The sequence below is a fragment of the Rhineura floridana genome, chromosome 9 (assembly GCF_030035675.1).
Source record: "Rhineura floridana isolate rRhiFlo1 chromosome 9, rRhiFlo1.hap2, whole genome shotgun sequence".
NCBI classification, from domain to species: Eukaryota; Metazoa; Chordata; class Lepidosauria; order Squamata; family Rhineuridae; genus Rhineura; species Rhineura floridana.
Window position 1 is genome coordinate 40,166,187 of NC_084488.1, and position 18,503 is coordinate 40,184,689.

General features: G+C 41.4%; 1 protein-coding gene across 1 annotated transcript in view; it reads left to right on the forward strand.

Annotated features, from left to right (window-relative positions):
* CCDC110 (coiled-coil domain containing 110) overlaps positions 1-18,503 on the forward strand; it is a 21,981-nt gene continuing 3,478 nt past the window's right edge. Inside the window, exons 1-7 of the mRNA XM_061582918.1 lie at positions 1-154; positions 3,537-3,695; positions 3,916-4,032; positions 6,126-6,178; positions 8,102-8,167; positions 9,803-9,913; positions 14,098-16,105. Coding sequence (XP_061438902.1) covers positions 1-154; positions 3,537-3,695; positions 3,916-4,032; positions 6,126-6,178; positions 8,102-8,167; positions 9,803-9,913; positions 14,098-16,105 — 2,668 coding nt within the window. The remainder of the gene's footprint in view (positions 155-3,536; positions 3,696-3,915; positions 4,033-6,125; positions 6,179-8,101; positions 8,168-9,802; positions 9,914-14,097; positions 16,106-18,503) is intronic.

Below are 18,503 nucleotides of genomic sequence, written 5' to 3' on the forward strand. Positions count from 1 at the left end.
ATGCATATCATTTTGCCAACAGAGGAGCAGAAGATAGGTGAACCATGTTTGGTTGTGTGCCAAAGGTGTCTGCTAGCACATGACACTTGCTGCGGGGTCATTCAGCAAGTTAAATACAGGCTAGTTGTAGATGTTGGAGAAGAGATCTACTCGGGTAAGTTACCTTACATGGCCAGGTATAAGTTCTTTTTAATAATAAAAAATCCACATTGTCAGCTGGCAATCCTCCCACAGAGAGCCCACACAGAAGACCAAACTGTTCCAGGGTGCATCGGCTATATGTATTAATCTGCAGTAGTGCTGCAGGGCAGGACTTTGGTACAGAAGTCCAGTGCTCCAAATGCAGCAGTGCCAGCTTACCATATTTTGAAGTCAGTAAAGTAATGCACATTACCATTGAGACATGAGCCTCCCCCAGAAGACTACTAAATGCAAAGTCTACAGTTATCAAATTGCACAACTATCAGCCTGCCAACTGATAGAATATAATGCTGGACTGGGCGGGGGGGAAGCAACAGCAAGTTGCTGATATCTGGACCAAACTGTTTCTCAGCTTCCCTATACTATGTGTGGAAAAAATAAAAGCAGAGATGCCACAACAACTAATTCCATTCCCAGGACTGCACCTATCATTTCAAGGTGAGATAGCCCACTGCAGGTATATTTTGGGATCGTATTAAAGGGCAGTATTAGATGTATTTAGTATTAAATGGATGATAATTTTTTTTATTTTACCACTCCATGGGAGTCCCATTTAGCTTCTGCCTCAACCACCAAAATGCCTTGGCCATCTCTGGCCTTTCCCACTTAGGGAAATGAACTAATATTTCGCTGCATTTCTTATAGTATAGTATAGGAAACCAGTTTTCGCCTGAACATCAGGAAAAACTTCCTGACTGTTAGAGCCGTATGACTATGGAACCAATTACCTAGGAAGGTGGTGGGCTCTCCAACACTGGAGGCATTCAAGAGGCAGCTGCATAGCCACCTGTTGGGTATGCTTTAAGTTGGATTCCTTCGTTGAACTTTATGGCCTTGTAGGCCTCTTCCAACTCTATGATTCTATGATCCCATGAATCACTGGCAGATAAGACTGCAATCCTGCTCCATTAAAAATCAATGAGATTTCATCACACACCAACCCTTTTTGTTCTGTATAAGAATCTTAGGTCCCATTTGTTCTAGACCTGTAAAGCAGTCATGGCTTCCCTCAGAGAATCCTGGAAATGGTAACTTATTAAGGGTACTGAGAGTTGTTAGGAAACCCCTATTTTCCCCACAGAACTATAATGCTTCGGAGTTCCCTGGGAAGAGATTCATTGTTAAATCACTATGGGAAGGAACTGTAGATCTGTGAGGGGAATATGGGTCTCCCAACCACTCTCAGCACCTTTAACACACTACAGTCCCTAGAATTCTTTTGGGGAAGCAATGACTGTTTAAAGTGGTATAATGCTGTTTTATATGTATAGTGAAGATGGGGCCTTAGCTGCCAACACATCTACAGCTGGGTTCTTACATTTGCTCCAATAGTGCAGGCTCTGTTGTGACTCTGTTAAATGCGTGGGACAACGCAGAAGCCACGGTGTCGGACCGCCCACCAGTGTTTATGTAGCAGAGGAGGCACTCCCCCTCCATCATCCAGCCTCCACTTCTCTCCTTTCTAACTTACATCCGGGGGGGGGGCATTGCCTGTCACTGTCCTCCTCGGTGTCAGTATTGCCCTTGTAGAAGTCAGCAGGGAGGTGGATGGGATCAAAACTAGAATAAATTGGCTCTGCCTGTAATTGGCTCTAGCTCTACCTACTCTAGGCCTCCCTGCCTTCCATTCTACCAGCTTAAATGGGCCCTGTCTACCCATGTTCCTGCAGTTGCTGCTGCTCCAGGAGAACCATCAGCTGGTATTGTCTGGGCCTTCTACCCTATCAGAATGGAAAGCAGCAGTGATGGTGGTGCTGCCCCCCCCCCGGGGTGACATAGCAGGTCTAATTTTATATGCCACTTCTGGAATCTCATTTGAAGACTAACCTGTCATAACAAGCAAAGTACCAGCAAAACCCCAGTGCAAATAAACTGCTATATATAGCAGTGCCATATGTGATGTTGTGTAATATTGTTGGACATAAGCCCAATGGTTGGACTTGTCAGCTGTTATTGAACAGGTGTAAGAGGGGCTTTGCTAGTATGGTTTAAATGCTATAACTATTGGAGAGATCAACAAAACTTTAGTATTGGGGTTTTTGATGTCTTGTGGTATAACAGCCCTGAACCTAAAAGAACCTAGAGATAATGTCCCTGATTTTCAAATCTTTATATTTATAATTTTAGGAACTCCTTCCCTCAAGAGCTTTCTTTGGTCTCCTCTTTTGTGGTTTTCAAACAGATAAGATTTTTAGAAAATTCTGTCAAGACTTTTACTGATTTTATGGCTGGCTTGCTATATTTTAATCTGTTATGTTATGGATTTTTAAAATACTTATCATAATAATGATTTAATCCAGATTTCTTATTTTGCAAACGGCCAGCCAGAAGACGTCTTGGCTCTGAAAGGCAATTTTTTAAATTTAATCATTACATTTCTATCCCACCTTTCCTTCCAGGAGCTCAAGGTTGGTTCTCCCCCCTCCCCCAACATTGTTATCCTCACAACTCTCTGAGGTAAGTTGTGACTGGCCCAAGGTCACCCAGTCCAGCATTCTATGCCACACTAGCTAAACCAATTCAAATCAAACTAAAACAATAATCCTACAAGAGAAACTCATGATAATTCTGTGTTTGAACTAGGTTCTTGGTGTCCCATTAGCTTTGCTCCATCTGAAGTTGCGAACTGCTGGCCAGTCCATAATTTGTCAGGTTAAAAAGAATGACAACCCTATTATGTTCAACTAAAAGAGATATGCCACAAAGCCTTACTGCCAGTAGTACAGTAGCAAATTCAGAAGTGCAGGGCCCCTTCATGTCCCCCCTCCTTTTTTTTTGCTGCTGGGTTAAGAATGAGATCCTTTTTAAACCTTCTCCCACAACAACAGATATCCCTAGGAGCCATGAAGGGGGGGTGTTAGCTGCTGAGAAGAGTCTTCTCAATGACTGACTCACCTCCTTTCACTCTGATTGGCTCCAATCAACAGGAAAGGCCAAGGAAGCATGTTAGTTGACTTTTCTCAGCTGCTAACACACTTCCCATTCATGCTGATTGTCTCATAGGATGCTGGAGACATAGGGGCCCTACTGGACCCTGCTCTGAAAAAAAGTAAGGGGTCTAAGACACACACCCAGACCCTGGACGACTACACCCCTGCTTACTGCAGTGCCCGGACTGGAGGAAGGGAGAACATAAGTGCCTGCTGGATCAGGCCAATATCCTGGTCTAGCCCCGCATCCTGCTCTCACAGCAGCCAACCAGCTGCCCGTGGAAAACTCACCAGCAGGCCCAGAACATAAGAGAACTCTCCCATCCTGCGGTTTCCAGCAACTGGTATTTCGAAATGTAATGCCTTGCGACCCGATAGTATAAAAAGCATGTGAACTTTTTGATTAATCACGCGTCTTGTCTGGATTAAGACAGAATCCTGCAAGAATAGCTCGTGGCCTCCAGGGGCGCACGAAAGAACCCTTGAGAAGGGGTTTGGCCGCCGGCGTTGCCTCACCCCTCCTCGCCTCGTCTCTATGGCGACTCGATGACTTAGCAACGCCAGGTAACTGTGGGCGGAGTGGCGGTTTGAGCATCAGAGTCACAGTTTGAATGTGACGAGCAGCGGGCGGCCGGGCGGCCGGGCGGGCGGACGCAAGGCGAAATGAAAGCCAGTGTTGGGTATAGTGAGTTAGACGGGGGCGAAGGGGTTCAGCGTTGGTCGGGAGAGAGGCGAAGGAAGATTCCAGAGGCAGTTATTGATGTTAATCCAGGCTGTGTTGCAGGAACTCAGGAGTGCGATCAAACATGCAGCCCCAGTTGTGGGAGCCTGGGGGAGGAAGAGAAGGTCTTGACCTCCCTGCAGGCCTCTGCCTCGGGGAGCCAAGACAGAAAAGCCGCAGGTGAGCCGTCTTCTCACCCAAGCATCCACATAATCAACCTTTTGAAATAAATAAACGCTGCCACCCCTCCTCCCTCTTAGGTATAGGTTGCTGTGATTAGCGATGATGTCATCTCTCCACACAACACTGTGATGTCATTGCGTCCACCCTCTGTGAGATCGTGGGGTGTTTTGTGCATACTTCATCATAATGTGATGTTATTATCAGTGTATAACAGGCTTTAGTGCCTGGTTGTATCGTTACATCTCTCTTTCCAACCAGAAGTATTTTGCTACACTTGCAGTAACTTCAGCGGTAAAGTACTTCAGTTCTGTAACAATTCATACCCACCAGAATCAATGCCCAGGGCTGAACTATTCTATTTACCCTGAGTGCCACTACTAAATTTTTATTAATGGTATTCTCCAGACAGCAGAATTTTTCTGCTGTCAGTATCACTATTTTATTTATTAATGGCATATATACCTGTAGCCAAAAAACTGAAGACCTTCCTCTTCCAACAAGCCTTTTCAGTAGAGATATTTCCCAGTATGCATCTGTATTGGAATTGTTTTTATATGTTTTTAGTTTGTTTGATCGTTTGTGTGTTTGCTGCATTGGGCTCCTTTGAGAGGAAGGGTGGAATAGAAAGTAAATAAATAAATAGGATCTAGGAGCTGCTTACAAAAAGCAGCATTGCGATGGTCCTTACCCTCAGGATCACAGTTCTTCCCTCACACAACTGTCTCAGTGGCTGATTAAACCACGGAAAACCATTTTTGTTACATTTTTAAACGGGTGTGTTCTTTTTAAAGTATTCTACCTCATAGGGTACCCCCTAGTCTCTTGCATCGTTTCCAACAGGTCTCTCAATCCATCTCTATGGGCCAGACTCAATATGATCTGAGAGTTCCGTGACAGAACTCCTGGCATGTTTTATATGTTTAGAAGGCAGCAGCAGCATGTCTGAGTCAGATTTGGATGGGGACTGCAGCACAGGGGGCCAAGAGGTCATCGGAATGTAGGAAGCCACCATATACTGAGTCAGGCCATTGGTCCGTCTAGCTCAGTATTGTCTACACCAGCATTCTTCAACATTGGATCCCCAGATGTTGTTGGACTGCAACATCCTTCATCCTCAACCATTGGCTAAGCTAGCTGGGGATGATGGGAATTATAGTCCCAACAGCATCTGGGGACCCAACATTGGATGTATACTGACTGGCAGCATCTCTCCAGGATTTCAGAAAGGAGTGCCAGCCCTACCTGGAAATACTGGGGATTGAAAGTGGGACTTTCTGCATGGAAAGCAGTTGCTGTACCACTGGGTTACAACCCTTCCTCAGGGTCTCACTTCCTGTACCATAACCCTGATGCAAAACTACACCTCTTGCAGAAGTGCCTGTTAGTTTCACTCTCCATGGCTAATAACCATTTTGGGGGAAATTTAAGTTAGGGAATCAGCTATGGCAACAAATTGGCAGGTGGAGCACACCTTCTTTGATGTAGTTTAATGCCATTACCCAAGTTCTCCACCACTGCCTGTAAATGATCTCTTATGGCTGTGGAACGCTTGATATATAGGTGTACTGACTCAGTCGAGCAGTGGCAGGTGTGTTCAAATGTCTCTGCCTCTCAAGAACAAAATGCTCTGGTGTATCTCCCAGAATCAGCCAGATATACCTTAGCAAACCTACTGTCAGATATAGCGTGGGACCTTTGAAGTGTGAATTTCCAAGCCTCAGAAACTGTAGTTTTTTCTGGAGGTAATGCATATTTGCTCCCTCTGTGGCATGAATTTATGCTGTACTAAATATGCACCTAGAAAATGCAGAATATGGGAAAGAAATAAGTTTAAATCTGCACCATGATGCTCTTGATTTAGGGAATGAACTGCTGTCACTAGGTCACAGATGGGGAACCTATGTCCCAGATATTGTTGGACTACATCTCCCATCTTCCATGGCCATTGGTCATGCTAGCTGGGGCTGATGGCAGTTGGAGTCCAAGAGCATCTGAAAGGCCACAGGTTCCTCACGCCTGGTCTCAGTACTAAAGTTTAAAGTTGCCAGACTTACCAACACTGTACAGGACTTACTGCATTAATTTTTCAGATAAATCTGCTTCAGGAAGAGATGGTCAAGTCCAGCCACAATCACCATTAAAAGTAAGTTTATCTGTGTTGGATTATTGGGGGGGAAAGGTAATATGCTTGCCATTCATAATGGCTAGGAGAAGAGGAGGTTCAGTTTGGATATTAAACCGTACTGAAGTTCTCTAGGGTGTTACCTTGTTCTTACCTGATATAGTTTTAGGGATTGCCAACTATTCTACCAGCCTATGCTCCTGTACCTTAACAGAAGCCTGATTTCTAGACATTTGTAGGTGATAATGCTTATGTGCAATGAAAAGTTTCACTGACTGATTTCTGTTTAATATAGACAGCAGCTTGATGTGGTCAGTTGGTAGCTGTGTATAATTTGATGTTTTCTTTTTAAACATATTCCTTTAATATTAAGGACATGACAGAAAAGATAAAAATTAATACCTAATGGGTCTAGTGTAATCAACTATCAAGTGGGACAGCCAACTCTTTCCTTGTGCTCCTTCATTAAGGTGCCATGGAAATGAATGGAACTTTGTGTGGCAGGTAGGCAGGTTGGGGTTACTGGCACAGCAGGCTCTTATGCTGGAGTCATGCTGTGGTGGTGTTGTTTTTAAAGAGAGAGAGAGAGAATCTTCACTATGCCCCAATGAAGATGCTAAAGGCAAAAAGAAAAGATTCAAAACTTGCCAAATAGTTCAATGTGTTCTGTTTTTTTAGTATTAAAAAGAGAACAAGGATTTGGATCACCTGATCCAAAATTATTATTATTATTATTAAATTATTATTTGATTTTATATCCAGCCTTTCCTCCCAAAAGAGCCGAGAGTGGCAAACATAAAAACAATTTAACAAGAAAAAGAAAAACATACTAAAGTCAGTTAAAAATATTCCAAAACACAATTACAATTACAAACATTCTAAAACACAATTGAAAATATTGTAGAACACAGTTAAAATGAAAACATTCTTTCATCAGTGATCTTCAGTATATACTATCTATTGGCAGCAATGTCATGTACATAGTGCACAATTCAATATGCACAGCACATGGTAAAATACAGATATGTCAAAATGTCTAGATCAATTATTTGCAAAATTGTACATGGGCCTAAAATGTTGCGGTCACTCAGTCTTGCAGAACAATCCAACCCCCTCCAACTCAGCCAGCTGGAAAACAGGAGGCCCACCAGCCAGAGCTTCAAAATGTGTTCTAAGGGCAGAGCTGGGCCAGCCAGGGATCCACAGGCTCCTGACTAGGTCTCAGTGCTGTTGCACAATGGCATTGGGCCTGATCTGGCCTTAAGTGCTGCACCAGCCTGAAGCTGGATCCATCACTAAGGCCTGGATTGTGCGCATAAGTCCTTCCCACCTTACCCCCTCCACCCACACCTTTGGCCACAGCTCCCATGAGCAGCAGGGCTGCAGATGCGGTGGTGGCTCTGCTACTCTGCAAAACCCTACAGGTGTAAGGAGACTGTTTGGATTGCACTCTTAGTGAAACTGTTGAAAGATTCCAGTGGACCTTTCTAACCTAGTTTTTAATCACTATTGATCCATTTCTCTCATTGTTATTTTTGTGGCTTAGGCTGCAGTTCTATGTACCAGGGATAGCTAACCTATGACTGTAACTTTCCTGATTCCTGACCGTTGGTCATGCTGGGTGAGTCCAACATCTGGAGGCCATAGGTTAGCCAAGCCTGCTATAAATATATCACCTGGGTGTAAATCACACCGAACCCAGTGAATCTTACTTCTGTGTTGACATGCATAGGATTGCACTCTGAATACTGAGACTGACAGAAACATGCCATATGCATCAGCCCTTTGACGACACCTTCCTCCTTATACCGTAGTTTACAGTTCATGTCTCATCATGAGATAATAAATAGCAATTGGAGATCACAATCTCGGCAGAAGAAAACGAGTGTAGAGTATCACAGTGTACACAGAATATGTCTAATTTGCTCTTTTTACAAACTGTAGCTCCTACAACAGCAGCTGGAATCATTTCAAGCCCTTCGACAACAAACTTTGCAGAATGTAAGCATGGTAAGAGCAAGCCCTAAATATTCATCAAACAAGATGGGAACATGCGGTCATATTTTATTTGTAATAAGATAATTGAAGGTGCACAGTTCACAGTGTGGTAGATCCACCATTATTTTTACACACAAATCTCAAAACAAGGTGGGAAATCCCAGGAATTTTTCTGTGCCCCCATTCTAGAATGCCCCTGATTTCTTCTACTGCGTATTAAGCAGTGCTTTTCTCTGGACTTGTACTTTTTTCTCCCTCTCATTATATTCGTGAATATTTTGTTTATAAGCTTGTGACTTCTCACTTGGTTGCAAGATTTCTCCGTAACCCACACAAGCTTGCTCTAAGAGTGGGAAAAGTCAAATACAAATGTAAAGCTCTGGCTTTACTGGAGGCAGGCCACACTGAAAAGGGGTGGAGCCATAGTCAGTTCCCACCCACTTCTTTTCTTCTTGACGCTGTCCCTCCACCTTTCTTTCCTTACTGCCTTTTGATACTGTAAGTTCTTTGACTAACGGAGGAAAAATGAAAAGCAATTAAATACCGCAAGTGAAAGTCTGTTGTGATGAACTGTTGTAATGAAATGAGAGACATTTTGCACCCTAAGGAAGACTAGGCTTACCTCCTTGTTTAATATACAACCAGCCTTCTAAAGGTCCCAAGCTTTCCCTCATTGCCTTTACTTCAGCATCGGTTTTGTTACTTCTCTAGATGTGATGATCTTGTGCTTTCAAAATTCCTTGCCATGAGCATCTGCCATTTGGCTTCCCACCTCCAGATTACAAACTGCAGCTATCTGTTAGCTCAGACCAGAAGGCAAGGAAGAAGGGGAAGAAAAATTGGAATTCCTTCTGTTGAGGGCAAGCCAGAGATCTATACCTTCCCACCTCCCACACTTTCAAAATGTTCTCGCTTCTGGGCAGCACACTGTTGATAAAAAGTAGTGGAATGCTTGTAATTACTAGCCAGCAATGAAGACCCTAAATACTATTTACAACACCACAGATACCAGATCAATGTAATTCAGATTCAACAAGAAGCTTAGTAGAAATGGCTGTGGTAGAAATGGTCAAATCATCTTTCCTTTTCTATTTCTGACAATTCACACTCCTATTAGCTGTGGGTATACACTGATAAACTTTAGGGCTTTCTCTTGTGGAAGCAAGAAGCAACTGGTCATGCTTGCCAACAATGTTTTGTTTCTTTTTAACATTATTGTTAAGTTTTTTTCCACAGGATCCAGACAGTGAATATTGTTTGTGGTCAGAAATATCATGACTTCCTATCCAGCAATAAATCAGTAATAAATAATAGAAAGTATTGAAATTCTGCAAAGACTGCAATCCTGTATGTATTTACTTGGGAGTTTCTGGGTAGTGTGTACCGTTGCATTCAAGTATTTTGAAGAATAAAAATAGGTTACTACCAGGCCTAAAAAATGGGTGAATTCCCAAATGCTAGTGGACTTTTACAATTCCCACCATCCCTGACCATTGGCCATGCTGGTTGGTTGGAGCTGATGGCAGTTGGGAGTGAAACATCTAAAGGGCCATGGGTTCCACCCCTGGCTTAAAACCAATATACAAAAGACAAAGGGAATACAGGACAATGAAGGGAATATAACTATCTCATTGCATGTTTCTTCAGGTTCAATCTGAAATCAACGAGATACTTAATAAAAATATAACTGATATGAAAAGTCTAGAATCTAATCCAGACAGTTTACTTTTGACCAGCACACCTATCAACGTTACTATGGTATGTTTTTTTGTTTATTTTTTAAACTGACAAATGTATTGTGTATGAGAGCAAATTTTCTACTAAGCATTATATAATTGCATTTTAAAGTTGAAAGAAACCAATCACCAGGCTGACTAATCTGCCACTTCTAATCCAGAGATCATTCCATGTAATACGGACCACAGTGTTCCATAAAGTAAAGAGGAAGTGTACTGTTAAAAGGTGCTTACAAAGCAAATTGTTCAAAAAGACTCACACAGGGATTTTTCACATCCATGTATATGGGGTACCATGCCATTCTTAAGGGCATCAGGTTTAGATTCCCAACTACCATGTAGTGTGTGAGCAGTGCAGGATGTACAAATAGCTACTGAGCGATTGACACTAATAAATCGGTTGCACTGCATGCAGTTGTGGCTGCCATGTTCATGGTATTGTAAAAAGCTGTTTTTTCATTTGTGTAAGTAATTCTGTTACTGACCTTGCCCCATACTCTGACCTTCATCTTCTGTAGTTTAAAAGTTTAAAAATGCCTGGCTGATTTTTAATTAATTTAATAAATTTTGCATTGAACTGAATAATAATGTTGGGCATGCTCAGTAAGAACCAACTGTCAGTGTTCTAAAAGCCAGGCTCACAGCTGCTTGGCTTGGCTAATCGGGGCCACACTCACACCAGACATTGATTTCACGTGAGACAGTCATGGCTTCCCTCAGAGAATCCTGGGAAGTGTAGTTTGTGAAGGGTGCTGAGAGGAGACTCCTATTCCACTGACAGAGCTCCAGTGGCCAGAGTAGTTTAACAGTCAGTTGCTCTGACTGAAGCTCTGTGAGAGGAACAGGGCATCTCCTAGCAACCCTCAGCACCCTTCACTAACTACACTTCCCAGGATTCTTTGAGAGAAGTCATGACTGTCCAAAGTGAAATAAAGGCCTGGTGTGGATGTGGCCAGGGACAGCTTTGGTTTAAATTTGGGTGAGAGGCTACATGTGCCTGCTGTAGAATAAAAAAGTGGGGGAAACCCTGAAAAGCAATGATACTGTTCACAATGTTTTCCTTTTGGAAAGGAAAGGGTTTTCCCCTCTGCCTAGTGCCCACCCACCCAATCTCCTCCCCTCCCCCTCCTCCTCTCCTCCCTGCCCCTCCCCCAGGTCAGTGTTGGATTATGACCTGGGAGACCAGGGTTTGAATCCCCACACAGCCATGAAGTTCACTGGGTGACCTTGGGCCAGTCACTGCCTCTCAGCCTCAGAGGAAGGCAATGGTAAAACCACCTCTGAATACCGTTTACCATGAAAACCCTATTCATAGGGTTGCCATAAGTCGGGATAGACTTGAAGGCTGTCCTTTTCCATTTTCAAACATGATTGCACAGAAATTAATCCCATTCAACTCAAAAAGTATGCAAATGATCGAGCCCACACTCCCTTCTCCCTCCTATTCCCTCCCTCTTGCCCCTTCCCTCCCCTCCAATCCCCTCCTTCCCCCTCCCCCCTGCTCCTCCCCCATGGTCTGTTTTACCTATCCTAACCATGATTACATAGGAGTAAATCCCATTGAACTCAATAGGCATGCAAATGATCAGACCTGGCTTTTCCCTACTTCCCTTCTCCCCTCCCTTCCTCCTCCCCTCTCCCTTCTTCCTCCTTCCCTGCCCACTCCATCCCTCCCTCCCTCCCCCCCCAGTCAATTTTACCTATCCTAAGCATGATTGCATGGGAGTAAATCCCACTGAACTCAGTAAACATGCAAATGATCAAACCTGTCCTTCCCCTCCCCTCCTGCCTGCTGCCATCCCCCTTCTCCCCTCTGCCCTCCCTCCCCTCCCTCCTCCTCCTCCCCTCCCCATCCCCTGTGGTCAGTTTCATCTATCCTAAGCATGATTGCAGGGGAGTAAATCCCACTTAACTCAATAAGTATGCAAATGATCAATCCATATTCAACAAGCTTGCACAGGATCCCATTTCTTACCTCCCAGATTAAAAAGCAGGGAAATTCACTCATAGGTAAAAAACCTTGCGGTTTAAGAACGTACCTATAGCCCACAGATATTTCTATCAAACTTTAAAAAGCAGGGAAATTGGGCATCTAAAGTGAATGCACCAGGGAAGCAGGAGACCTGAGATACTGTACTGCCCTACAAATTTGTCAAAATGCCTCTGAGTACATGGTAAGCGGTGGCAAAACCTGCAATCAGCCCAAATAATAGAAAGAAGACATGTGCTGTGCTGATCTTGTTTTAGCAAGGAGGAAGCAACATTATTAAGACAGTTGATATAGTTCAGATGGCCACTTTAAATATGTCTGATTTACTTTGCAATTTTAGTGGTTTCCTATAGGAAATCATTTTCTTTTGTTTCTGTTTCTGTGAATATGTGAAGTACAGCAACACTTTGCAAAATTTACACTAAAAAACCTCCAAAAATAATTGTGGAATATTGGCACTGATTTCTGTAGAATAGTCTCCAGTGGACCTTAGGAGTGTCTCAATTTGCACAAGATAAAACAGTGGGAGGTGAAATATATTCTAGCAAAATGCTAGGTGTGCTCTGTGATTTTAATTGACCATGCTTACCTTGCCTTAAATGAAGTGGTTTAAACATAGCAGGCTGAAAAAGTGCATCTTGGGCAGGCTAAGTTTGGTTTTTCCAACAGAGTCATTGCTGAAGTATCAACATGTTATAATCAGTCTGATTTTACATCAAACTGCAGTTTCAGATTCAACTTAATGCACCCAAAATAGAAATAGAACGTAACTTCCAATTTGAAACACAAAAGGCTGCCTTCACCATCATATGACACTGACCAATAAAAGTCTTTGAAATTAATAAAAATAAATTTGTCACAGGTTTCTAGGATGAATAATGAGAGAAATAAAATTTTCTATATTAGATTCTCTGTAGAAACAATAGTAACACAGGAATGAAGCAAAGTAAGAAGAACACCAACAAACATAAAAATGTCATTCCCCATCTTTGGAGATGGCAGGTATTGCCACCACTCACCATATGCAGAGGCACATGTTACCAAATTCTTCCAAGCTACACAGGAAGTGGATTGGACTGTGAAAGACCAACCCAAATGGTGTTTGCATTTTGACCAATTTGTAGGGCAGTACAATATCTCAGAGAGGAGGTCGGGTCTCCTGCTCCCCTGGTACATTCACTATAGCTGCCCAATTTCCCTGCTTTTTAAAGTTTGATAGAAATATCTGTGGGCTATAGGTACGTTCTTAAATCACAAGGTTTTTTTTGCCTATTATTGAATCTGCACTTAGTTAACACACACACGTTCACCAGGATGTTTTTGGAGTACATGTTGCTCTTACATTGTTAAATCTAAGCAGATATCAATATGGCTGGTGCCCAGATGGGAGACTATCCAGGAAACCTGTGCTTTCTCAAAGGAAGAGCTGGGCATGTTCAACTGAAAAAACACATTAATATTAAAAAGGACAAATTGCAACACAAAAATAGCAATAATGAGCAGGCAGACATGTGTGACATTGTCTACATTTGTGACAAAAAGCATGTCTTCAGACCTTGGTGGTGTGGCTTTTCTTCTGCTGTCCATCATAATTGATCTAGATTGGGGAAAATAACTGCATTCCTTTATTTTATTTTAAATGCACACCACAGCTTTTAAAGGGAAACTAGACATGGATATATAACCTAAAAAATATTAGGGTGTTTGATCAAGAAAATGTAACAGCAAAATTAAGAGTAACCCAATTCCCTGTTGAATTACTCTTCACTTTTCCCTAATAGTAATGATTTATAAAAGTGCCTTAAAACTTAGGCACAGTACAATGATTATATTAAAACAAGCATTGCCTAGTCTTACCGTCTTTAAAAAAAAAACATACACAAAAGAACTCAAGATGGGAAGGAAAGGAGAAGGGACGCAAAAAGAAAAGGGAGACAGGAATTGGAGGTCAAATTTGGGGAGAACCAAATTGAACACTTTCAAACATTATTTAAAATGCTGTTTAAGCAGTGGCAAAGAAGGATAGGTGCAGATGTCAGGAGACAACAATGTCTCCTGTCCCTTTCATGTTTTTGTAGCTGGGGAATAAATCTGTATCAAGATCTATATCAATTTTTAAAAACATCCATTGGTGGTTCTGAGCTTTGTCTCTCCTTTATGGTTAAATACTGAAGGTCTTCTGATGTGACTGTTCTCTCTGTCTGTCTGTCTCTCAGCCAAGAAGGTATCAAGAGCCATTGCAGTTTAAGAAGCAACTTCATCTTGGTAACAGGTCAGGTGCCAGTCAATGTCCAGAAACCAGTTTCAAAACTGTATTTGGAAACCCAGCCGCAGCGGAACACATTCTGGATCCAATTTTATTAAAATATAAAGCAACTGAAAACCAGGCCCAAACATCTAAAAATAAAGCTATTTTGCCTTTAAATAATGACCCAAAATTGAAGAATTCTGCCAACAAAGTTCCCCCCCAATCTTTTGTTGGTTTGGAAGCAGAGGAGATGACTCCTTCAAGGAAGATCAAAAATCATAATGAACCTAAAGTCTTCATGGCATTCCATGAGGAGGAGGAGGAACGGTTGACCGAGAGTGTGAGTTCTTTCAAGCATGTACAAGAGGAGGGCAAAAAGACTTCTAAGCATGAACTATCATATACCTTTGAATTTCAAAACTCTCCTAATGTATTGAGTGGTAAAGACAATGATTCTGGTTACCTGTCAGAACAGGATCTAACCGAAAAAGGAATGTCAAATGAAGATCTTAAATCCAGGGGAATTTCAGAACTTGAGGATTCAGATGAGTTGCATATTGCCATGGTTTCTTCTAAAGAAGATAATCAAAGTGCAGCACCAACAGCATATGATAGCAAGCTGCAATTACATTTCTTGGCCAAAGGGATAAAAGATCAATTGCTATTTCCAGAACACGCAGAAGAAAAAAAGATCAACCCACAAAGGCAGCTGTTTAGCACAAACCAAGAGTTCAGAAAATGTCAGGAATTCTGTGATCCTGGGTCTGATGACTATACTAAAAATGTTAGATGGTTACAAATGTCTGAAAAAGAATCTGAACACGTTCGTAAAAAAGTGATGAACCTTGAACATGAAAATGTAGATCTTAGGAACCAAACGAAACCTCTTGCTGACATCATACAGTCTCTGACAGAGCAAAACTCAAAATATCAGAAACAACTGAAGGATTTACATGATGAGAAGAATTGCCTTCAAGGGAGGCTAGTTAAATCTGATGGAGACTGCAAGGAATGCCTTAAAGAAGTGAAAAGACTAGTGAAGAAATGTAAGGAAGTTCAACAGCAAAAGGCAGCCCTGGAAGAAAAGCAGGATCAGCTTTATGCTCAAAACCAACGTATGCTGCGCGAGGTAAATGATTTACAAAAGAAAGACCAGAAAGCACAGGAAAGTTTGATTTCTATCACACACACAAAAGGCGATCTTATTGTGGCCTTACAATCTTTGGAAAAGCAAGTTGCAACACTTCAAGAAGAAAATAAGAAGTATGGGGGGAAAATATGTCAGCTTACAGACAACAAGAGTTTGCTGGAAAAGGAGCTTGGAGAAAAACAGAATGAAATGCAAAAATTGAAGGAAAATGAGAAGACTGCATTATCTGATCTGGAGACTCTCCTTAGGGTGATGCAGTCACTTAAAGATGAAAAATTGAATCTTGATAAGACATTGCAGGAGGCACTCAGTACAAAAGAAGTCCTGCAGAAGGAGTTCAGAGAGGCCCAGTCAGGCAGAGCTAATGCTGAGGAAAAACTTCTGATTGAATGTAAAAGTACACAAATAGAAATTGGAGTTTTGAAAACTAATTTATCTAACATGGAAAGAGAGTGTGAGAGGTTGAGAACGGTAGTAGCAGACATGACAGAGGACAACTGGATTCTTAAAAAGGAGCTGCATGGATCTAAACAGGAGGCCTCTGAGTGCAAAAATAAAATAAGACAGCTGAGTGAGGAGCTCTTACTGATGGAGAATGAAATGCGTTCTACAATGAATGAAAGAGATGTGTTGCAGTTTGAAGCACGTCGTCTCCAGAGGAATAATGCTAACCTCAAGGACCAGATTACCACTTTGGTCAATCAACAGTATAAGCAAAGGTACAATTCCGGAAGCCAGAAGCAAAACAATCAATCTGCAGATCCCAGTGAAATCTGTGAAGAAATATCTAGTTACCAGCATATTTCTTTAATACACAACTCACCAGGTATGTTTTGTTTCTGATATACAGAATTAACTCAGTTTTAAGTCTGTATTATTCTGGGGAAAAGAATAAACTGCTATCATCCTTAGGTTTAATGTTAAACAAAATAATAAATTATTAGATTATAATCAATAAGAAATCACTGGCAATGCTTGAAATTTTAGGGCACAATCCATCAGGTCTTTTCCCTCCCTCGCAGGCTAGACCTTTGGACATATGTATCACAGTGGGTCAGCCATTTCTTAAGCTCCTCCCAGGTATGTGTCCTCTACAGTCATTTCTTTACCAGTCCTTCTTCTCAACATGGCCTTGGCCACAAGTATTCCTGATCCAATCATGAGGTGCTGCCAGGAAGGAAGAGGAAGGGAAGAGGATTTTGTGTATACAGTTGCATTTGTGTAAGAATGGATTGTATCCTCAGTCTCTAGATATTTTCAGGCACCCACAGTACTGAGAAATGGAAAGCTGCAGTTAATCTTCCAAACATACTCAGTTTTGTCTCTGTTACATATGTGTATCTATAGGCATGACACTTTCAATTTCTCCTTGAACTGACTTTTTAAAAATCAGTGTTTTTGTAAGAGCTCAGGTCCCACTGATTTGCAAACAGTTTTGGTAAGAAAAGAGTTATTAAGGTGACTTTTCCTCTGAAATATGTGTGGAGTATGTCCCTGCCACGTAATTTTACTCATTAAAAAGCATAAATGAATATAACTTATTTATTCAAGAAATCATTATTGATGATAAAGAGCTGATTAGGAGAATTCTTAGCTTTGATTGTTTTTGAAACTGGTTTAACTAACCTATCGATGAAATATGGGCATTAGCTTCAGTGGCTTATTGGATTGATTCTTGAGGCATCATGGTTGTATAGGTTTGTAGATACCTCAGTCTCCTGCAATTAATTTCTCAATTTTTTCTTTTAAAGAAAACTGTCTTTTTTTCCAGGCAGTTCCAGACAAACTCCAACAATCTGTCCTTCAAAGAAAGTGTAATAAAATTTTCTTCTTTGAAACCAGTTCTTAAACTCTCCTATCCAGTTACTACCTTTTTTCCTTAAGCCTTTCAATAAACATTTGGAATGATATTTTACAGGTAATCAATGATAATGAAGTTTCACATATCTTTTTTCACAAAATATATTTGCCTGATTTAGTATAATATATATATGCATGCTTGGTGGCTAAACAAACAGTGGTGTAGTCTGACTAGCCAATGCTATGGAACTTTTGCTGTGGAAGTTCTCACAACTCCCTGAAGCAAAACCAGCACATTGAGACATCTATATATTGAGAAATAAATCAGTCCAATATATGGTTAACATCCTACTTGCGTTAGAGTAGTTTGCACTGCTTCTGAAGAGCAAGCTATATGAAAAGTTAAAACTATTTCCACTTGACATTAAATGCTATTAGCTCCATCCAGTTAATTATTGTAAATTCTGTTAGCAGTTATGCACACTACATTTTAAAATGCTTTGCAGCACAATCCTATGTATGTCTACTCAGAAATAAGATGAGAAATGTTTAAAACCACCATATATATTTCTATACAAACACTACAGGGAAGTTCTAATATTGATAGGCATTGCTAATCTCTGGGACAGGAGTGACCAACATGGAGCCCTCTAGATATGGTAGAATCTCAACTCACATCAGCCGCAACCTGCATAGCCAGTGGTCAACAATGATGGGACTTGTAATCCACAACATCTGGGGGGCACCAGGTTGGCCACCTTTGTTCTAGGATAAGAGCAGCAAACATTACATTTTTTTTACTACAGATATTTCTGTAGTCTGTGAAGCACATTGGTTTCAACCCATCATATTCCTTTGGCAACAATAGCCAGATTCTGAGAATTCATTCATCTTTGACCTGTTCGTCCTTGTTCTTTGTACTTTATTAGCCACACCAACAAGTTTGACCAATGTTATATGTGTGTATAAGTGGTGCCAAAGGTTAATCAAGTACAAACTTGGGCTTGTATAGTGCCTTCCAAATAGTTACACCAGGCATTTGATATGCTAATTTTTTTGCCAAGGAATGGCACATTGACCAAATGTATGCATGTTGTTAGTGACACTGGAATCATCGGTGCAGCTGATGCTATGTGGAGTCCATATAAACTATTTTACCATTCTGCACTGCACTCTATTCAGACTGAATAATGCCGTATCTGTGCAAATACTGTCCACACCAGGGAGTCACAAACATACCTTCCCCACCACCCCAGATGCTATTTCAAACATACCATTTATGCAGCCTCTTGGAATTTAAAGTTTTTGAAGCAGTATTATACACTATAATTATAACTGTCAATATGTTAAGCATTCTATAAACCCAAAGGCCGATATCCAGTAAAGTCATACTCGGAGTAGACCCACTGAAATCAATGGACAAA